The sequence below is a fragment of the Pseudonaja textilis genome, chromosome 14 (assembly GCF_049901715.1).
Source record: "Pseudonaja textilis isolate UNSWEBS1 chromosome 14, rPseTex1.2, whole genome shotgun sequence".
In the NCBI taxonomy this organism is placed as follows: Eukaryota; Metazoa; Chordata; class Lepidosauria; order Squamata; family Elapidae; genus Pseudonaja; species Pseudonaja textilis.
Genome location: NC_142003.1, coordinates 7272798 through 7296264, shown reverse-complemented (window position 1 = coordinate 7296264; position 23467 = coordinate 7272798). Strand labels below are relative to the sequence as shown.

At 43.1% G+C, this 23467-nt stretch overlaps 1 protein-coding gene across 5 annotated transcripts in view; it reads right to left on the bottom strand.

The window, feature by feature from the left end:
* The window catches only part of SNX29 (sorting nexin 29), a 180314-nt gene that overhangs the window by 145162 nt on the left and 11685 nt on the right, over positions 1-23467 (bottom strand). For all 5 annotated transcript variants that reach the window (XM_087912359.1, XM_026704236.2, XM_087912360.1 and 2 more), the window contains 10 exons: positions 22555-22735; positions 21786-21856; positions 20310-20558; positions 18869-19238; positions 16549-16667; positions 12977-13058; positions 11580-11650; positions 6297-6360; positions 5193-5321; positions 384-466 (listed from right to left, as the gene is read on the bottom strand). In XM_087912359.1, coding sequence (XP_087768485.1) covers positions 384-466; positions 5193-5321; positions 6297-6360; positions 11580-11650; positions 12977-13058; positions 16549-16667; positions 18869-19238; positions 20310-20558; positions 21786-21856; positions 22555-22735 — 1419 coding nt within the window. The remainder of the gene's footprint in view (positions 1-383; positions 467-5192; positions 5322-6296; positions 6361-11579; positions 11651-12976; positions 13059-16548; positions 16668-18868; positions 19239-20309; positions 20559-21785; positions 21857-22554; positions 22736-23467) is intronic.

Here is a 23467-nt window from a genome sequence, read left to right as displayed (position 1 = left end):
CAGCCAAAGGTAACCTGGACATTTGGGGCAAAGTTGGAGATAATAAAGGGACTCTTATTGTTTATTTGACTTGTGTTGCCTTTGTGCCACGTCCTGGGTCATCACAAAAATGATAGGAGGAAGAAGGAAGGAGGAGGAGAATCAACCCTCACCCCACTTAGTCTCTCCAAACAAAATTGTATATAGGCAGTCCTTCAATAGCAACCACAATTGACCAGAATTTTGCAGTGTTTAAGTGAAGCGCACCTGATTTTATGACCTTTGTGTTGCGGTCATTAATTGTATCACCCAGTGGTTGAGCCAATCCTGCTCCCTCCATTGGCTTGGCTTGTTGGAAGCCAATGAAAGAGATTCTGTTCCTAGGAAGGGAGAGTCCCACTCACCGTCCATGGTTTGACCTTCTCTTTTCAACATCTGGACAGCCCCGACGTATTTCTTTAGCTGGACTTTGAGCACCTCATTCTCCCTGCAAGGTCAAGAACAGGACACACTTACAACTGTTGCAGCACCCCTGGGGTCATGTAATCAAAATTCATATGCTCGGCAACTGGCTCCTATTTATGACGGTTTGCCCTGTCAAAGTCAATGGGGAAGCCGGATTTGCTTAACAACCGTTAGACTCACTTAACAACTCACTTAAACAACTGCAGCGATTCGCTTAACAAGGGCGCCCAGAAAGGATGCAAAACCGAGTGGGAAAAAAATAACTTAACAAATGTCTTGCTTAGCAACAGAAATTCTGGGCTCATCTGTGGTCATAAGTTGAGGTCCCCAAGGTTTAATCAGAGGTGCATACTTACAAAACCATGGGACCCTTTGCATCAAACAAGGAGGGTATCTCTAATTGCTAGGCCTCCCTCCCCATCCTTCCACAGCTCCAGAGTTGCTAAACTCGAGTTCGTAATGTAGTCAAAGGTTTGGTTGCCACTGATAGAATTCAGGGGGTCGTTATGTCAACCACCAAGCATCCTGTCCTGGATCCTTTGACATATTTCCATCATTGCCCTTGCGGAGTGACGTAGATCAGAGCAACGCAATGAAAGGGGCCGGAATAAAACTAAATCCAAAACTAAGAAAAAACATTTCTTGCTTTTGTCGTTTAAACACGACTGATGGGGGGTGACCGCGTTGAATAAAATAGAATAGAATTCTTTTATTGGCCAAGTATGATTGGACACACAAGGAATTTGTCTTCGGTGCATGAGCTCTCTGTGTGCATAAAAGCTGTAAGTGATGAATCATGATCGTTGTCATTATACATTCATCATAAATCATAAATCATAGAGACACAACACCTAGTGATAGGATACTAAATAAGCAATCAAAATCATACTAGGAAACTAAAACAATACAAATTGTAAAGATACAAGCAACAGGGTTTGACAACCAAAGGGGACAATGTTTTGAACTATCAGAACAGAGATGAATTTATTGAATAAATGGAATAACACTATGTGATAAAATTGCAAATATGATAAATAAAAGTAAGGTGTGTAATGAATATAGAAATGAAATAAGAATTTTCAATAATATTGTAAAGTAAGATATAAGAATATTTTAAGAAAAATAAAATAAGTTAAGATATGAAGTGAAATTGGATAAAATAAGTTTAATGAATTTAATATTTGAGAATATTTACAAGAAAACAGAATAAGTAATAATGTGATGTGTAATTGAACAAGAAAGATGAATATGTAACTATGGCCATGTTTGCATTGAAATGTCAAAACCTGGAACCACTCTGCTTTCCAAAAGAGATGTTAGTTTTTTTAAAAAAATATAAAAACAAAAGAAATGGAATAATGAAATTATCATGTATGTTTAAACAATATGGAAATTGGCATTAGAAGAATGTACTGGAATATTGAATAATTAAATAGTGAAGGATTATACTTTAATTCAAATATGTGTATTAATATTAGAATTATATAAATTTGATGAACGTAAGAGATATGATTAATGTTCTTATTTTTGTTTGCATCAAAATGTATGATGCTTAGGTGCCACACTGTTTATGCATTGATGTGTATATGCAGAATATAAATAAAAAACGTGATTAAAAAAAAGCAACAAGGTTATAGTCGTACGTGGAAAAGGAGGTAATAGGAAGGATGAGAAGAATCATGGTAATACAGTCTTAGTAGTTTGACAGTGTTGAGGGAATTAGTTGTTTAGCAGAGTGATGGCATGGGGGAAAAACTGTCCTTGTCTCTAGTTGTTCTGAGGTGCAATGCTCTATAAGGTCATTTTTAGGATAAAAGAGTTTTCCTTCGCAAATTGCCAACGGAATTGTCCCTTTCCTCTCTGAGGGACTCTGGAGGTTGCAGCTTCAGGTTTTTTCTAATCTTGGGGGTCTCGAAATTGGATCCTGCTGGGCGAGAGCCTGCCCGCCGAATGGCTCCGTGCCAAGCAGAGCACGGCAGGTTTTGAAATATTGAATTCCGCCAGGGTTCCCAGCAGCAGCAATTAAGGACATCCAAGAAATAAACCGCTTCGGCTTCTGCTAACGGTGAGCAGAATCAGCAGCCTTCGTCGGTGGGGCTGAGATTGTGCTTTTACAAATGTTGGTCAGTTAAAAAATGTTGAAGGAATCTCTCCACCTTGGGAGAGAAGGAAGGCTGTATGAAAGGGATGTTAGGAAACAGCCTGGTTCGGAGACTCCTACGAATACAGGGAGGGAAATGGATGGAACAGCAGAATAACAGAGTTGGAAGGGACCTTGGAGGTCTTCTAGTCCAACCCCCTGCTGAAGCAGGAAACCCTGTATCGTTCCAGACAGCTGTCCAGTCCCTTCGTAAAAACCTCCCGTGATGGAGAACCCACAACTTCTGAAGGCAAGTCATTCCACTGACCAATTGCCAGGAAATGTCATGAAAATTTTCCTTAGTTCTAGGTTGGTTCTATCCTTGATGAGTTTCCACCCACGACTTGTTGTTCTGCTTTCAGGTGCTTTGGAGAATAGCTTGACTTCCTTTTTCTTTGGGGCAGCCCCTGAGATATTGGAACACTGCTATCATGTCACCCCTCGTCCTTCTTTTCATCAAATTAGGCATACCCAGTTCCTGTAATCGTTCTTCGTATGTTTTAGCCTCCAGTCCCCTAATCATCTTCCTTGCTCTTCTCTGCACTCTTTCCAGAGGCTCAACGTTTTTTTACATATATATAATAGGGATATAAAACCAGATGCAATATTCCAAGGTTGGTCTTATCAAGGCATGATAAAGTGACACTAACTCTTCTTAGGATCTCGATTCTATCCTTCTGTTAATCCAGGTTTTCTTTAAGTATTTCATGAGAAGAGTCCTACACTGCTCTGCTCGCAACAGAATACCCTGTATCACCAGGCTTGAAATTTTGGGCTTGGACAATCCTGAACTACGCCGCATCCAGTTGGACTTCAGCGTAGTACATAAAATTATCTGCTAAAATGTCCTACCAGTCAATGACCACCTCAGCTTCAACTGCAACAATACAAGAGCACACAACAGATACAAACTCAAGGCAAACCGCTCCAAACTTGATTGCAGAAAGTACGACTTCAGCAACCGAGTGGTCAATGCCTGGAATGCACTGCCTGACTCTGTTGTTACATCCTCAAACCCTCCCACTCCTTTAACCTCAAACTAACCACTATTGACCTCACCCCATTCCTAAGAGGTCTGTAAGGGCACAATCATGCCTACCGTCCCTGTCCTCTTGTCTCCATTTATTCGTACCTATTTCCTGTATTCTTGCTCATGTTTATACTTATACCTTTTATCTTGTAAGTGATTGACAAATCAAATCAATCAATAAAATCAATCAATCAAGTTGCCAAGGCAGAGAGCTACCACCCAATGCCAACTGATTTTACATCAGGCCTTTTTCAACAACTTTGCAACGGCCTCTCTGGCAAAGGAATATACATTACATAACAATGAAATTTTAATGAAGCTCCTGAAGGCATTTTAAGCAGCCGATTGTTCTGATCTCCTAGGAGCAGAGAGGCAGAAAACAGCATTGGGAGTTAGTTGGTGAGGGAGCATCGGGACAAAAATAATCACTCCATGCCAAGAATCAAAGCACTTTGCTTACTGAAAACACTTTAGCCTTAAAAAAATAGCTAGATGGGGCAAGGGTTATAAATTGGTTCCTTGATTATCATTTGGGAACTCCATATAGCAATGGTAAAAATTTAGTGGTGTTTTATAAGTTGGGGTCTTTAATTATACTGCAAGTCCTCGAGTTATGACTGCAATTGAACCCAGATATATGGGTATAAATCATTGTGGTCATAAGTCAAGGCATCACATGACCAGATGCAATATTTTAGCTTTTTTTTTTTTTTGCAGTGATCATTAAGTGAATCCAATTTACCAATGGGCTTTTTTTTTTTCTGAAAATCGGAAGTAAACGCCGGAAACTGGGGCGGAAAGAAAAGGGAGTTGAAAATTGTAATCATGTGATGTGGGACGCTGAAAACAGCCATAAAGGCGAGTGGGTCGCCAAGCACTCAAAATGCCATCGGATGACCTGAGGATGTGGCCGTCACACCTTTGAAATTGGGTTGCAACCAGCTGTTGGGGGAATCCATTGTGACTTTGAATGGTTGTTAACCAACTTTGAATGGTTACTAAACGAATGGTTGTAAGTTGAAGCACTACCTGTAGCACAATTTATTCTTCTTCCCGCTCTCCCCAGGATTCAGCAATCGGTCAGAATAACAGACTGGAATCATCAGCCACATTGGCGCGCTGGCTAGAATGCGGTACTGCAGGCTACTTCTGCTGACTGCTGGCTGACTGCAATTTTGCAGTTCGAATCTTAACAGGCTCAAGGTTGACTCAGCATTCCATCCTTTCGAGGTGGGTCAAATGAGGAGCCAGATTGTTGGGGAGCAAAAGGCTGGCTCGGAAGGAAGGAAGGAAGGAAGGAAGGAAGGAAGGAAGGAAGGAAGGAAGCCAGCCAGCCAGCCATAGTGATGCAGTTGTTACAATCCAGTGTTGCAGGCTAACTCTGCCCACAGCCAGGAGTTTGATCCTGACTGGTTCAAGGTTGACTCACCCTTCCATCCTTTTGAGGTGGGTAAAACGATGACCCAGATTGTTGGGGACAAGAGGCGGACTCTGTAAACCGCTCAGCGAGGGCTGCAAAGTGCTACTGGTGTTTTGCAGAAACCCAAAGTAAAACCCCCTCCTAGCTCACTCCGCTACCTTGCCAAGGCCTGGATCCTCACTGTATAATGCTCTTCGTGCTCTGAAACTTTCTTCTTCAGGTTGTCCACCTCTTGACGGAGTCCCGCCGAATGTTCCATCTCGCCCTCCAAGAGGCTCCGCAAGGAACTGCAGGGAAGAGCACAGGGTGAGGCGGATTGTCTGAAATCTGACATCCAGACCAAACTTTTTCAGAGGGAACCTAAAGGAAAAGGACTCCCCGTTGGCGCATTCTTGGTGATTTTTCACCAAGGAAGTAGAAGTTCGACCCTCCCAAGCTCCGTTTCCTCCTGCAGCTCTCTTGCCAGCAGGTGGCCCTCCTGAGCTCCATTTTCGCTGGCAGAGCACTCGGACCACCACAGGCTCCGACATGAGTGACGGCAAGCTGGCCACGCCCACCCTGGCCATGCCCCACCCCCTCCCCCCGTGGTCAAATGCAACCCTGATATGGCCCTCAATGAAATCGAGTTTGACACCCCTGCCCTAGAGGAAGCAGAATCATAGCATGAGTACACAAATAGCAAGCATGCAGTTGGTCTCAGAGCATGTACAAACATCTATTTAGAGATCTCTTGCACTCAGCAAGCGCTCTGCTTCAACACAACTGCGCATGCCCCGAGCTACTTCCCCGTGGAATCAAGATGGAACCAATGCCAGGTGTGGAACTTCTGGGGAACAATTGCAGGCTGGGGAAGAGCACAATGGTTTCTCAGGATATTCTAGAGGGGGCCCCATGACAAAAGACGACACAGTCCTGAACTGAATGGGGAAGGTAGGAAGGGGTTTAGGGTAGCCACACCCGAGAATCTCTCGGAGTATATCTACCGTATTAGATTGGAAGGTTATAACTAAAGTGTGGCAAGATTCTGTCTATTAGGGATAAGCAAATAAAGGATTGAACTTAACCGGATTTCACTGGGTTGTCTTTTGGGTCTTGAAGACCTGGGAAGGGTAGAACTACTGGGCCTCAGATCGGCTGTTCTCCTTGTTTATCAGTGTAAAGGATTGCTCAACCTCCAATCGAACTTCAAGTCAACCTCTGTCCACATATAATGACGTGCGCGCGCTTTCCATAGAACTGACCCAAAGCATCATTTGTTTTACCTGGTCTGTTCTTCTAGTTCATGCTTTCTGTTCATCATAGCTACAATAGCTTGCCGAAGTTCCTCTTGAGGGGTGGGGGAAAAAAAGGTAGACAAAATTAAGTCTATTATTCTTTGTAATGAACACTTAGTCATCTCATGCAGAACAGTTCTTAAATTCACGCCGTATAAACACAGATATTTGTGTTTCAGTTAGAGTTTGGTTGACTTCATTTTTCTTATTTTAACTGTTTTAGTTAACACAAACAGCTATCAGCACTTCCTAAAACAGCTTCCCCCCCAACCAAAAGTCCTCCAAACACTCAAAAGTTACGCTGGTTTCAAGAGAAGGGAAATACAACAGTAATGACACCAAATCAGTTGGTTATTAGTTAGAAGAACTCTATTCTAGACCAGTATCTTTCCAAATAAAGACGGACTGATAGAAGAAAATATTTGTAGCTTGGGGCTGAATTGTGGGGTCCCTGGTGCTCTCTGAATTTGGTTGTTTTACTGCAGATGTTTTATGACCAACTAGGTAACATCATCACTGCTAGTAGAAGGTAGGGTTTGTGGAGAGGGGGAGTGGGGGAGAAAGAAGAGAATGACTATGGGGTTCTTGGTGATAACTGAGCTTGGTTTTCTTGCAAATGTTTCATCATCAGTGTTAGTAGAAGGTAGGGTTTGTGGAGGAGGAGGAGGAGGAGGAGGAGGAGGAGGAGGAGGAGGAGGAGGAGAATGACTATGGGGTTCTTGATGATAACTGAGCTTGGTTTTCTTGCAAATGTTTCATCATCAGTGCTAGTAGAAGGTAGGGTTTGAGGAGGAGGAGGAGGAGGAGGAGGAGAATGACTATGGGGTTCTTGATAACTGAGCTTGGTTTTCTTGCAAATGTTTCATCACCCAACTAGGTAACAACATCAGAGCTAGAAAGAAGTGGAGTGGGCAAACCCCACAGCCTTCCAGTGCTGATGATGTTACCTAGTTGGGTCATGAAACATCTGCAAGGAAACAATCAAGTTCAGAGAGCAACAAAAGATCCACAATTTAGAAGGAGCTTAGCAAAGATTTCCTCTACAAATGATTGGTATCAAATGCACATATCACAATTTCCCCCAAAGTCTCCAGTTAAAGCTGGCAATGTTTTGCTTCTCCAAATTAGCACATTTGAGTGGTTTATCTGCAGAAAACACCGTGAGCCTGTTCACAAGCACACAACCATCTCCCCAGGCCAAGGTGTTAATTTAAAACACTTTCCATGGCTAATCCAAACCACCGGAGGCTGCAAAGCACTCTTGAGAATGATGGGGAAATGAAATGATTTATCAGCGTGCATCTACTTTTTTGGGGTGTTGATAAAATAGCATCCCAATGAAAAATAAAAATTGGCTTCCAGGCTTGGCAGAGAGTCAGAAACTGCAGACTTTTCTTTTGGATTTAATTTTCAGGCACAAAGTATCAGTTTTATGCATTAAGTTCCAGTTCAGGAGATTTATTGCTCAAGCTTCAATCCAGCCAAGTAAAGTGCGCTACTAAACTGGCACCAGATAAATTCAACAGAATTCAAGAGCTATTGAACTGTTTGTGGCAATGTAATGATTCTAAGCTGATGATTCTCTTAACTCTACCTCCAGAAGTTCTGCCTGCTTTTCTCCGACATTAATGGACAAGCAAACGGAAATTTCTTATGGACCTCTGTGTTTATATACGATAACGGCAATGGGGCTTTTATATGCTCAAGGGTGGAAGGACTTATAGATACCTACAATGCAACAAGGGACACCGAAAATGGTGGAATTGGCAGAGATGGAGAAATTGACAGTTTTGATGAAAGAAAAGTCTGACAAATTTTATTTCTACACGGAAAGCATGATTGTACCTTTTGCGAGGAAGTGAAAGGCCCAAAGACCTGATTTGGGGGATTCGATTAGCATTATATGGGATTATCAAAATGTTCCAAATTATCAAAATGTGCCCAGATGTTCATCTTAGAGTAAGAGTTTGAAGTAGCATCCTGGCTAAAATGATGATTACAAAATGATTGTGTGTCTCTCTCTCTGTGTGTGTGTGTGTATGTCTAAGTGTGTGTGTGTGTGTGTGTGTGTGTGTAGACACACATGCACACTTACACTTATCCTTTTGTTCCTTTCAGAGGCCTTTCCTTTTTCTAATTTTATTTCTTTTCTAACTTTGTGTCTCCTTTCGAAAATTGACAAAGTTATTTAAAAACAAGAGACTTGGAAGGCAGGAAAAGTTCTCGCTCAGCTCCCACGTGTTTCAAGGCTGCTAAAAACCGCTTGTTGGGAGAGCTGACATGGCTTTCACGTCATCCCGTCTTCCGTATGTTACACCTGCTACATGTTTAGCGGCTTAAGTTGCTATGCAACAGGCTGGAAGCTTCATTGTTCAGAAGCTGTTCCCTTGGGGGGAAAAAATGAAGTGGAAAAAAAAGCTACTCATTAAAAAACAAATCTTTTGCGATACATGTGAGTGTGTGCGTGTGTGTGTACATGTATGTGTATATATGTGTGTGTGTGTCCGTGTCTGTGTGTGTATATATGTATAGAAAACAAATATATATGTGTATAAACACACACACACACAACATATATATATATCGCAGGTGCTCACTCTTACCGAATCCCATTAACGCTTAAAGAACTCAAGGAAGACATCGGTCTGAATTCAGGGGCTGTGTTCACACATCTTTCTAAGCCGTGATCTGCTAAATCAACCATAATAGGCTTGAATCTGCCCCAACGTGTTAGGTGGAAACCTACTCAACTGAATTAAGATTGAGCAACGTGGAAGAGAACCAATTTGGCTGGATGTCCGAATTAAAACTCAAACCTGGGCCGGGGAAGGGACATTCTATTTGCCTAAACCGGTGTTTCTCAACCTTGGCCCTTTTCAGATGTGTAGACTTCAATTCCCAGAATTCCTCATCCAGCCGTGGGAATTCTGAGAGTTCAACTGCTTAAAGTTGTCAAGGGGTGAGAAACACTGGCGGAAAGTGTTAAGGGATGTGGTGCAGGGTATTTCTGCTGGCTGCCGGCTGCCTGCAATTTGGCAGTTCAAATCTCACGAGGCTCAAGGTTGACTCGGCCTTCCGTCCTTCCGAGGTGGGTAAAATGAGGAGCCAGATTGTTGGGGGGCAAGAGGCTGACTCTGTAAACCGCTTAGAGAGGGCTGGAAAGCACTGGAAAGCAGTATATAAGTCTAAGTGCTATTACTATTGCTAAAGACTTCTCTGCAGCTGTTTGCATGTGCTCAGCATAGCTCGCAAGCAAACAAGGCTACTAAAATTAGGACTTTTAAGCAACGAGGAAAATGTCCATTGTTTGCCAAGCACGGCTTAATAAATTTGTAGGTGCCCAGAGGGTTAGTCACCGAACACAACCAGATAAATATCCAAAGAGCAGGCAGACAACTAACTCTGAACTTTTCACTGAGTTATTTTCGAATTTGAGCATCTTATAGGGGGAATGCCGCAACTAGTTCTTATTCAAACTACTTTTGACACCGGATTGCATCCAAAATCACTGTCATAAACTTGAAGGTTGTAAATGTATTTCACTAGCTACACTAAGGAGCGCGTTCAGAATTTGTGTGAACGTCGCATTTCCTCCACTCAAAGTTCATTCAAGCTTCGGCAAAAACAAAACAAAACCCAACGACACTGAATCAATCAAACGGAAGCTACAACTTTATGAAACCCCTTCAAGCGAGTTGTTGTGGCTCTCAAAGCAAATATCCCCCCTTTGGCATGTTAGAAACCGGAAGGAGGAAAGTTACTCTTTTTAATAAACGGGAAAGATTCACAGCATTCGTGCGAGTACATCTTCTGGATCGTTTTTTCTTTCAACGTTCACAACCCTGATGAGTTTGTATTTTTTTAAGGATAGGGACCCTGAAGTAAGTCATCTTCCCGGCTGTCTGCAAATCAAGTTTGCTTTCATCCACTTGAATGCAGCAAAACCACTTGGAAAAAAGTCAGTTTGCTGGATATAGATATAGAGGATCAGCAAACACAAAGGCAACGCTGCCCTCTGTCGGGTAAATGCTGTGACTGATCTTCCTTGGATCAAAACCGTTTCTCAGGGAGTCCTTGACTTACGGCCACAGTTGAGCTCAAACTTTGGTTGTTTCATGTTGCAACAAAATGTTTGGGCTCCATGGTGGTCGTAATTGTGAGTTTTGCTCCGTTTTACAACCTTACACAGTTGTTACGTGAATCGCTGTAGTTGATACACCAGTAACGTGGTTGTTAGGTGAACCTGGTTCCCCCTGTTGACTTGGCTTGCCAGGAGGTTCCAAAAGGGGATCACGTGACCCCAGGATGCTGCAACGGTCGTAAGTATGAGTCAGTCGCCAAGCATCTGCATATTGATCGCATGACCGCAGGGAGGCTGCCTGGGTTGTAAAATGAACATAAGTCCCTTTTTTCAGTGCCGCTGTGACTCCGAACGGTCATTAAACGAACCGTTGTAATGAAGGACGACCTGTACTATGATGAGGTTCATAAAATAATCAGTCAAGCAGCATTCACACAGAAAGAAGCTCCATCTCCTGATACTAGAACAGCCTAGAGCAGTGGTGGCTAACCTTGTTGAGCTCCTGTGACAAAAATTGTGTGCGCACTAGTGCACACGCCTCAAGTGCCAGCACCCAGAAGGCAATGTATGCCCCGCACACCCCCTGCACATGCATGCACAATCCCACCACTACCAACCCGCCACCACCGCCCCTTATCTGCACTGCACCTCACAGCTGGATTTTTTGGGGCTGGTTTGAGGCCTTTTTCGGCCTCCCGAAGGCTTGAAAAAAGCCTCTGCAGGCCGAATAGGCCCATTTTGTCACTTCCGGTACTAGAGGAAGTGATGAAATGGGCCTATTCGGCCAGCAGAGGCTTTTTTCAAGCCTCTGGGAGGCCGAAAAGGGCCTCAAACCAGCCCCCCCAAAAATCAGCTGTGAGGCACGTGCATGCGCAGTGAAGTAAGTTTGCCTGTGGCTCGCGTGCTAGCAGAAATGGCTCTGCGTGCCACTTGTGGCATGCCATAGGTTAACCATCACAGGCCTAGAGCAAGCAATTTGGCTTCTCCTTCAGCTCTGAAAGGTAAATGTTTGTGGTTTAGGAAAATATTTAAAAATACTTAGCAGCCACCAACAGCAAATACAAACCCTCAACAAACCTACTTTTGAGGGTCTCCCAAGATGGAAACCTGTTTTAACAAAATGTTTTCCCCGGAATCTAAAGGATTAAAAAAACAAAATAAATTCCAAATACAGTCGAATAGCGACCTACCCACAGTCATCGATTCTGGTACGTTATCCGAAGGCAGAAGTTCGGTTAATGCATTCTTTTGGACAGGAGAGCTGGTTTCAGAAGGTTGGTTTGAAAAAGAAAAAGAAAAAGAAAGCAACTTAAAACAATTAGAACAACTCAAACAAGAGTCAAAAGTAATTCGCTCCAGCTTAATCGAATCATTCCGTTCAGGAGCCTTTGCAACCTGGAACCCCCAATTCTCATTAATATGGACTAGGCTAGCTAAAGTTGTTGTTGTGGTTTGCCGGCAGCCTGTGTAGAAGGCAGCAGAATCGGACAGTGGGGAAGAACGGGGACCAGTCTGGAAGTCTGGGGAGGACTCGGATGAGGGTCCTGCATCCGATGCAGAGATGGGGCCAGGATCATCTGGGAATTATGTGCTGACTCCGGAGCCTCCAGTCTGTCAGCAGAGAGGATGAGGAACAAAGGGAGCCTGTTCCCAGTACGTGTGTGCGCAGAGCTGCTAGAAGGCAAGAGCAGTTGAAACAAAAGGGGCAACTTGAGAGTAAGACTTTGAGGTGATTGCCCCTCCCCTAAGGTATAAAGGACAGGCTAAGGTGACGAAACCTTTGCAGGAAGCAAAGTCGTTCATTCTGTTTGGACTAATCCTTGAAGCTCTTTGTACTTCAGTTGGCTTTTTATAGTTACTTTGGCACTTTAGTTGTTGGCAGCAATTCAAAGGAGAGAAAAGTGGGTGCTTAACTCAAGGGACTGTTTGGGACTCATTACCAGCCGGGAATGACAACAATTCCCAGCGTTGAAATAAAACAAGATTTGTTTTAACTAAGCGTGTGCTTAATTACGATCTCAGGTCAGAACAGAAGTCTTCTACAGCCAACGGGGACCACTACATTGTTCAAATCTAAACTCTGCCATCAAGACGTATGAATAGAAGGCAATTTAGCTCAACTCAACCGACTTTAAAATGGCCAGCGTCTAAAACAGCAGGACCTTTTCTGCCACAGTTGCTAAGTGAATCACCGCGGTTAAGTTAGTAACATGGTTGTTAAGTGAAGCTGGCTTCCCCATGAACTTGGTTTGTCAGAAGGTCACAAAAGGGGATCAATTTTTGCAGCATCCGCAAAAATTACCTGATCAAAATTCAGCCACTTGACCACTGATTCACAGTTATGACAGTTGCAGCATCCCGGGATGCTGCAACCATCATAACTGTGAATCAGTGGTCAAGTGGCTAAATTTTGATCAAGTAATTTTTGCGGATGCTGCAACAGTCGTAAGTGTGGAAATTGACCATAAGTCCCTTCTTTCGGTGCTGTTGTAACTTCGAACAGCCACTAAATGAACTGTTGCAAGTTGAGGACTATCTGTAGGTTGGTGGTTTTGTTGAACGACCTTTTAATTTATAAGTTAATTACCTGTAGTGCAATTCAGCATTGCTCTGAGTCAATTCTACTGAAAAATCTGCATTTTCATGTTCGTTGCTGTCTTCCAGGTTTTCTAAAGTAGCCGACAGAAAGGTATGTTAGTAAAAGTTTGGCATATTACCCTCCTAGACTTATAGTTCTTCCCTTTTTCAACTCTACACACATGCACACAAAAGAAGGACTAAGGGTGACATGATAGCAGGGTTCCGATATCTAAGGGGCTGCCACAAAGAAGAAGAGGGGGTCAAGCTATTCTCCAAACCCCTGAAGGCAGGACAAGAAGCAACAGATAGAAACTAATCAAGGAGAGACGCAACTTGGAATTGAGGAGGAATTTCCTGAAAGAGAGAACGATTAATCAGTGGAACAGCTTGCCTTCAGAAGTTGTGGATGCTCCAATAGCTGCAGATTTTTAAGAAGACGTCTGACAACCATTTGTCTTTCAGGGTGTCCTGCTTGAGCAAGGGGTTGGACTAGAAGACCTCCAAGGCCCCTTCCAACTCAGTTATTCCGCTATTCTGCTATCACACACATTCTCTTTTGTCTGCTGACTTGTTAAATTCCACTCCAAATTCATCTGTATCGGGGAAATTCCCCTCCGGATGAAAATTTCGAGGTGGAGGAATAACAATACATTAAATTAAACACCGGGAGGAGTCTGGCAGCATTTTTTTCCAACTAACAAGTCTTATTAAAAGGTGTAAGCTTTCCATTAAAATGTATACCTTGAGAAAAAAGAAGTGTTACTTGGAAAAGTTGTTACTAAATTCTTTCTGGTTTTTAGCTGCCATACATTAACACCTCTCTCTTTCTGCAACATCTGCAAATTAAATGCTTATTACTTGTTGCTTTTATGTACACTGTGACCTTATGCACCAGAGACAAATTCCTTGTGCGTCCAATAAAGAATTCTGTCCTGTCCTGTCCTACATTCTATTCTATTCTATTCTATTCTATTCTATTCTATTCTATTCTACTCTACTCTACTCTACTCTACTCTGTATTCTTATTCTATTCTACTCTCTACTCTCTACTCTCCTCTCCTCTATTGTCTGTTTTATTTTCTATTCCTCTCTACTCTGCTCTACTCTACTCTACTGTCTTCTATTCCATTCTATTCCCTCCTCTTCTCCTCTCTCATTTCATTTTAATATATGCTGATTAGTGTACATTTAAATTGACAATAAAGTTCTATTCTATTCTGTTCTATTCTATTCTAAAATCTGGATGCTGAAATTGATCGTACTCCTTTATTTAACATCGAAAACCTCCTTTGCCAAGAATTAAGCGTTACAGCCAACACCTTCAACATGGAGCAAGGTCACTCCAATGATGATTACTGCAAGGAGTAAAACTACTGACGGGTTGCACAACCTGGATGTGATTTATTCGGCTTCGCAGCAGCCTCCTTTGTAAACCCAGACAATGGCTGTTTTATCCCAAAGGTCATGGTTAAACAAACCATAGCTTAATGCTATTTGAAAACCTAGTTTTAGATGGTCAGCTTGGTTATGTCTTCAGACCTCCTTTGGCTACCCTCCTTCAGAGCTTTTATAGCCAGGGATGAGAATATTGGGTGCTAGGGAAATGGGAAATGAAAACAAATGGGTTAAAAAACTTTTCTTCCTACAATTTTATAGCCCCGAAGCCTAACCTTCCTCATATAAGCTCTAATGTCCTAAACATAAACTCTCCTCAACCAACTTATCGTGGGCATAATTGAATTTTATTATTGCTTTCTTTTCTTTTATGGCCGCTGCATAATGGCTTTCTTCTCTTCTATTAGATTTTTTAATAATTCATGGTCTAAATTGTCCGCTGCGTTGGAATTCCCCATAATGAATGGCATGGGAAGGAAATAAAAGCATAATTTATATAAAATGACTAGCTGGCATAGAATTCTTTTTTTTTTTCCAAGTTCCTATATTATGCAACTTAAACAATAAAATGCTGGCAGAAGTTAGGAACATAGTTGCTAAAAAAAAAACCCAGTTCTTGACTATAAATAATCCTGGATTTACAACCACAACTGAGCTCAACATTTCCATTGCTAAACAACAAGATGGTTGTTAAGTGAGTTTTGCCCCATTTTTACGACTTTTCTTGCCACATTTGTTAAGCGAATCACTGCAGTTGTCAAGTGAAACCGGCTTCTCCCCCATTGACTTTGTTTGTCAGAGGTCACAAAAGGGAAAATCACATGACCCTGAAATTCTGCAACTGGCATAAGTACATGCCAGTTGCCAAACCTCTGAATTTGGATCCCGGGATGCCCCTGGGATGCTGCAATGGAAACGGGTCGTAATTCACTTTTTTTCAGTGCCGTTGCAACTTAGAACTTTTAGTAACTTGGTCACTAAAAGAACGGTGGGTTATAAGTCAAGGGCCACCTGGTTGCCAAGCAACCCAATTCTGATCAAGTGACCACAGGGATGGCGTGATGGTCAGTTCTGAAGGAAGCTTCTTAGAAAAGAAGCGAAACGTTTTCAAAGGAAAACATTAAAAAAAAAGAAAAAAACCAAGAAAGCCCAGTTGCCAAATCGGAAAAAGCCCGTTTGAGACCACAGAGGGGTTGTTGTTGTTAGTTGCAAAGTCGTTCCTCCAGGCCTTCCTGTCCTCTGCCATCCTCCAGAGTCCATTTAAGCTCCCGCCAACTGCTTCTGGGACTCCATCCAGCCCTGACAAGCCCCTGTCGGAGTCTGGATCCGAGGAGGAGGATGAACAGCTGACAGGGAGAAGGGAGTGTGGCTCCGTTGGCTGTGGAGGAAACTGGGGAAGGGCAAAGGCCGGCTGGGCAGATCAGGGGAGAGGTAGAACAAGGGAGAGGGAGACCCAGGCCCATCCCCTCTTCATCCTAGGGCATGCAGGAAGGAACGGAGAAGGGAGCAACGTGAGTTGCGTGGCTTACGGGGAGGAAAGGGCCCTGATTCCCTTCATTAGCCACACCTGGGAATTTAAAAGAGATGCATGCTAACTACGGCAGCTGCTGGGAGCAAACGTGACTTTATCCTGTGTTGTCTTTGCTTATCTGTGTTCCTGGCATCTTTCCAACCATGTGAGTTTTGCCATGCCTCCACGTCTGAAATTCTTGCTCCTGCCCTGCCAAACTAATTACCTCAGTTTGGCTTGATTGGACTTAAAAAATACGGTTTTTGTTGACCCTGTTTTGGACTTGATTCCCTGCAATCAAAGGCTGTTCCTGGGAGAGATTTTCTCCAGCCAGAAGATAACCTGGACACTGGGGGCAAAGTTGGAGATATTAAAGGGACTCCTATTGATTATCTGACTGTGTTGCCTTTGTGCCACGCCCCAGGTCATCACAAGCCCCGTCCTTCTCTGCTGTCCCCTTCTTCTTCTTTTGCCCTCCATTGTTCCTAGCATTAAGCTCTTCTCCAGAGAGTCCTTCCTTCTCATCAGGTGGCCAAAGTCTTTGAGTTTCATCTTCAGGATCTGGCCTTCTAAAGAACAGTCAAGGTTGATCTCCTCTAGGACTGACCGATTGAATGGCCTTGCAGTCCAAGGGACTCGCAGGAGGGTATGTAAGTGGTATCAAGCCTACTTACCACTCTGGGAGAAAGAACCCACAGCGTTGACTGGGAACAATTCATCCGTGTCATCGTTCAGCACTTGTAGAGGCGTCCCCGTGCAAACCAGCGAATGGGACATCACACCTTCGGCGGGTCTAGTTAATTAAGACAACCCCCCACAAATAGTAAGTGGTGGAAAAGGACTCAATCTAACACAGGGATGTCCAACCTTGGCCACTTTAAGTTCCATGGACTTCAATTCCCAGAATTCCCCAGCCAGCTGGCTAGGGAATTCTGGGAGTTGAAGTCCACAAGTCTAAAGATGGCCAAGGTTGGTCACTGCTGGTCAATCAACATGGTGGCCTTTCTATGAAATGTTAAGTTCAAAGGCTACAAACGTGAAGCCCGAAATTGACATATGTGTAGCCATTTTAGTTAGGTTTAGTATATAGTATATATTCTTTTTCTTATTTTTTTCTTTGGCGGTCATGTGGGGAAGGGTTTCGGGCTTGCCACATTCCTAAGGGGGGAGTAGTCAAGATAGAGAGAGTTGTTTAGGCTAGGTGATTCTTCTTCCCGTGGGAAAATGAGCTGACCATGCTCAGGCCCCTTGAGCTGCAGATTTATGACATGAGGCAACGTTGAATTACTTCTTTTGGAGAATGTGACTTTTGGGGGCTGTTTCTAACTTCTAATATTGTGAGGTAATTCCGGGTTGTGTCAGATCCGGAATTACCACGGACTTTGTCAATTTGATGCTTTTCTAAATAAAAGAAATTGCCTTGGAAGGTGGACTTTGTTCTTTCCTTTTTAAATGGATTTCACCACTTGGAAACCTGACAACAAAATTTAACGAATTCTCAAAAGGGGTTGTTAGATATCTAAGGCAAAACCTGGGAGGGAATAAAAGGAGGCAGATTCTGGGGATTTCTCACATACGTGACAAAGCACAGGATACCATAAACGAACAGCCCATACTTGAATTAAGGCACAAAAATGTCTCTAGAGGTAACATTCACACTTAACAACCACAACCGAGCCCAGAATTTTGGCCGTAAGTCACTGACGCTGTTCAACGAGCCACCATGGGACCCGACTCAATTTTACAATGGTTGTAAAACAACTCTCATTGAGCAAACCCAAGTCACACAAGCAAGTTAGCTCAACTCAATCTCCTGAAGGGAGTGATTTTCGCCAGACACTGGACAAAAACCTCACCAACTGGCAATAAAACATTGCAAATCATGATCATGTGAAAGCACGATGTAAATACGAGCTGGATGCCAAGTATATGAAATGCTAGCTAGTACTAGCACCTGCCACTTTAGGCTTGTCTGTGCTTCGCTGCTATGCAATGACAGGCTGCAGGGAGAGGGAAGGGATGGAGGAATGCCTGGGAAAGCGAAAGCAAAGGCTGCGATGCCGCCTCAAGGTCTGCCAGCCGGAAGAAGGAGGGAGGCCGCATGTCAAACTGGTTTGTAGCTGGAAGGAGAGGGGCCACATACCAAACTGCACTCAGACTGATCACTATGAATACATCTTGCCTGAACCTGATTGGTTACACCAGAGAGGTAGTTAAAGAAGGAAAAGTAAAACTTAGGGATTTGGGCCCGCGATTCTCAGTTCTGGCTTTGCACTACTGCAATGCACTTGATCTCTAATCTAAGTATAGTATATAAAATCATACATTGCAATGTCCTACCTGTCAATGAATACTTCAGCTTCAACCATAACAATACAAGAGCAAACAACAGATACAAACTCAAGGTAAACCGCACCAAACTTGATTGCAGGAAATACGCCTTCAGCAACAGAGTGGTCAATGTCTGGAATACTCTACCTGACTCTGTGGTTTCTTCCCGAAACCCCCAAAACTTTAACCTTAGACGGTCTACTATTGACCTCACCCCTTTCCTTAGAGGTCTGTAGGGGGTGTGCATAAGCGCACCAACGTGCCTACCGTCCCTGTCCTATTGTTTCTTTTTTATTTTTCTTATACGTACCCATTTCATGTATTCATAACTATGTTTATACTTATACCTGTTATCTTGTAAGCGGTTGACAAATCAAATCAAATCAAATCAAATCAATAAATTATATATATATATGTATGTATGTATGTATGTATGTATATAATAAATATAATAAGCTATACCTTTCTCTACAAATGAAGCCAAGGCTTGTTTTTCTAATTTGGAGGTTTAAGTTGTGGCACATCTGACAATTACATAACCACCAGGGGGAATTGTAATTTCAAGGACAGATAATGAGTATTTTGTTTGTGGGGCGGGGGGAGATTCATCGTAAACTCGAACGGTCATTAAGCGAGGACTACCTGTATTCGGTCCAGACTCACTTTGCGAGCACCTGTGTGTCTTCCATCACACTGTGGTTCCTCAATGTCCTGGTGTGGTTCTCCTCGTTCTCTTCGGCCTCTTCATCATCTATACTTTTGACATCTAGTTTCAGGTAGCTGCAGTCTCCGTTCAGGTACTCAGAATGATGTTTCAGCGACGTGTCTTCCTGGTTGCCGGGCAGAAGATCCATCTGTTCAGTTACCGAAGAAGCTGCCGAGGCTGACAGTCTGTCGCAGCCATCTTCGGAGTCTTCCCCTGCCGCTGTCCCCCGTAGGGGGGTCCCCAAAAGTACGCCCTCTTCATCATCGAACGAAATGATTTTTGTGACTTTCTTCTTTTTCTTCGTGCGATCTTTCCGGCATTTTAAATCTGAAGGAAGGAAAGGAGGACTCAAAGGGAAGACTTTAACTCGGGGGGGAGTCCAACTATGGCAACTTTTAAGACCTGTGGATTTCAACCCCCAGAATTTCCCCAGCCAGCCATGCTAGGAATTGAATTCTGGGAGTTTGAAGTCCATAGATACCCCAGCCTTAACCCAAAGGGCTTGCAAGATTAGACTGTTCTACTATTTTTGAATGGGAATGGGACGTCCAAACTGAGTTCAAGGGGTTAACTTGTGGTGGGATGCTTTAATCACAGGGCAATAAGCTATTCTTTTTCTCAATTTACACAGATAAATTTTGGTCTACAATATTCATAGAACCAGGATAATAAAGCTGCATTCTCTCCTTCAACATATGAAAGGGCTTGGATCCCAATGTCTTACTTTTGTGTATGTATGTATATATATATATGTATGTACGTATGTCTGTGGATAGATAGATAGATAGATAGATAGATAGATAGATAGATAGATAGATAGATACAGTGGATGGATGGATGGATGGATGGATGGATGGATGGATGGATAGATAGATAGATAGATAGATAGACAGACAGACAGACAAATAGATAGATATTATACACACACACACACATATAGAGAGGGGGGGGGGAGGGAGGGACCTAGACAGATATTATAGAGATACAGAGATATTAGAGATTATAGAGATAGAGATAAATATAGACTTTATAAAGATAGAGATACTTATATATATGTATGTGTATATGTATATGTAAATGTAAATGTAAATGTAACCTGACCTGAATGTATGCCTTTTTTTGTGGCGATCATTAAGCAAACATCATGGTCATTAAGTGAAACAAGAAACTGGGAAAATACACTGTTAATCATGTTCACATAACTGCAGAACACCGTAACTAGCCATAAACATTGGCCAGTTGCCAAGTGTTTGTAATGTGGTCGTGGGACTGCAGGTGGGGTGAGTCTATGAAGCTGTCAGAACTTCAGAATCCGGCCATAAGTCACTTTGGGGAGGGAACTTTGAACAGTCTTTGAACAGTCCCGAAGCCACTGGTCATTAAGCAAAGAGCACGTACCGCCACTGACACTCTTGGATAAAATAGGTAGGAGGTCAGCATCCTGATCCGATTTGATTAGCATGGAAACGGGAGATGAAGATGTGATCTCCCGGAGGAGGGTGCTGACCCCTTGGGTGGATTCCTTCAGCAAAGAGGTCACGTTCTGGGTGGATTCCTTGAGAAGGTCGGAGACAGAGGGCGGGCATTTGCTCGGTCCATTTAAATCCTTATTGTCGATGTTGATTGCAAAAAGAATCGAGTTCAGCCCTTTGGTTATAAAGCAGAAACAGACAACAACAACAACAACCTTTTAGGGTCAGCCTGAATTGATTCCAATGGGACTATTGAGTTCCAAGAAGAGACGGTGTCCGTGGTGGTAGGCTACCGGTTTGGACTGGTTCGGCCGACCTGGTTGTATAAAAAGCTTCCCACGATCAGCTGAGAGGAGAAAGAAGAGAAAAGCGCAGGATCGGCCTTCCCACCTCTGCTTTTCTCTTCTTTATTCTCTCAGCCATTGTGGGGAAAGCTGGGCGCACGTATTAGGTGCGCGGGTGCGCCATGACCAAACCAGTAATAAAACGGGTAGGATCCAGGAGTGAGATTCAAATTTTTTAAACAACCGGTTCTGTGGGTGTGGCTTAGTTGGTGGGCATGGCTTGGCGGTCATGTGACTGGCTGGGCGCGGCCAACTTGATGTGGTCACTCACATCGAGGGGCGCTTCTCCTCACCTGACCTCTCATGACAGTGGGGATGCTGCAACGGTCGTAAGTGTGAAAAATGGTCATAAGTCACTTTTTTCAGTGCCATTGTAACTTTGAATGGCCACCAGTTTTAGACCAAAATTCAAAAAGGGTATGTAAACTCACGCTTGAATGTCAATCTTTCTAGCTAGCCAAGAAGCCTTGTTGAATGTCACTCATCTTGGTTCCTTGTCATTAAAAGCTTCTTTCTGGCAGCTCTGTTTTGTTTTTCAATTATTTCTTCAAAGTGCTAACTCCAACAGGGGAGTATTTCCTCCCAACAGCAGTGTAAAAACCTTAAAACAACCCTTCCCCTTTAAGAAAGTACCAGCAAAAGGGAAAAAAAAAAAAGAACCTCCTTTGGAGACAGTAAGTCTAGGCACACTGCCAAGAATGTAAGCAGGGTAGGAAAAAAAAAACAAAAGGAGATTTCTTCCAACAATCGGTTCTCCGAACTGCTTAGAAAGTTAACAACCGGTTCTATCGAACCGGTGAGAACCAGTAGAATCCCACCCCTGGCAGGATCCCACTGCTGGGCGGCATGATCCGCAGTGATTGTTAGTTCCCAAGTGAAGCTATTATGGCTTGTAAACCACAATGTGTACTTCAGGTCGGTACACAAACCCTTGCTGCAGATCATTCCGTAGGGTGCAGCTGAGACGATTGGCTTCAATGACAGTGAGACAAGCGAAGGAGCCCAGAAGCTTTTAAAGCTGCCTTGGCTTGGTCCTAAGACGTTGGGGCCATGCTTACCAGCTGCCATGGTGGGAATCATACTGGATCGTTCTTCGTCCATCAAGAAGGACCAGTCTTCATAGAAGACGCTGAAGACAAAAAGGCAGGGTTAAAAAAGAAAAAAAGAAAAAAAGAAAATAACAACTGTCTTGCTTAGCACTGGAAATTTTGGGCTCAACTATCATAAGTTGAGGGCTACGTGTAATGGGGTTGGAAGAGACCTTGGAGGTCTCCTAGTCCAAATTTTTTGCCCATGGCAGGAGAGCCAATGCAATTTGAGACAAATGGCAAATATCTGTTTTAGTATTATTATTATTAGCACTGATGCTGTGACCTAGTCTGGTAATGAAATGTCTGCTAGAAAACAACTAAGCTCACAGAGCATCAAGGACCCCACAGTCTTCCTCTTCCTCTTCTTCTTCTTCCTCCTTCTCCTCCTCCCCCTGCAAACTCCACTCTCTTCCAGCACTGATGATGTTACCTATTTCGGTAATGAAATGTCTGCTAGAAAACAACTAAGCTCACAGAGCATCAAGGACCCCACTGTCTTCCTCTTCTTCTTCTTCCTCCTTCTCCTCCTCCTCCCCCTGCAAACTCCACTTCCTTCCAGCACTGATGATGTTACCTATTTGGGTAATGAAATGTCTGCCAGAAAGCAAGCAAGCTCAGAGAAACTCCCCAGTTCAACCATGAGCTACAAATATTCTCTTCTACTAAGAACTACATCTAGCTAAAAAATCCCCTTTCCAAAACCACGCCCATGAAGAGGAACATTTAGAAAACTTACCTAAGATGGTTTTTATCTGCAAGCAACATATGCAAATATCTTTCTAGGGAATGTTCATTGAGAGCACAGCGTAGCCAAGCCCGGCCTCGACCTGTATCCGTAGTGATGTTTCTCAGGGAATAGAAACGTTGCAGTTCGTGTTTATTAAGAACTTCTTTCACATAGTACCAAAATATGGATTCTGGGGAGAAAAAAGTAGATTCACAAGTACGCTTGAAGTTTGGCTATCCATCTCAATATCGCAACTCTGGGCAGCTAAAAATGGATGGAGAACACGGAACTCTCGATCAATCAATCTATTCATTCCCAATACTTATACTCTGCCACAAGTACAAATCTCAAACCATAAAAAAAAATAAAAATCATAACTCATCATCTTTTAATGACCTCATAATCCCTTGTTGGATGGAGTCTGGGCAATGGAGCTGAGTGATTACTGGCCGGATGCCCTTCCTATCGCCAATGTGGAGTTGATCTCATAAAACAGCAGTAAAATTTTAAAATGGCCCACAGCCAATCACCTAGGACAGTGTTTCTCAACCTTGGAGATTTTAAGACGTCTGGAAGAATGTCCTAGCCAGCTACTCTATGATGTGCAGACTTCAACTCCCAGAATTCCCAGAATCCATGAATTTCCCAAAATCATGTATGAACTTCAACTCCCAGAATTCATGCTGGCTGGGGAATCAGCTTCCAAAGTTGGACACCTGAGCATTAACTCAAAGAGCTTGCAAGACAGGCTGTTCGATTATTTTGGAAATCTCATTTTAAGTCATGTTGACATTAGGTTTTGTGTGATGTCCAGACCGAGTTTCACAAGCTAATTGGTGGTTGAATGCCTTAATCACAGGGTGATTTAAGAATCTGTGTGTGGACTTCAACTCCCAGAATTCATGCTGGCTAGGGAAGTCTG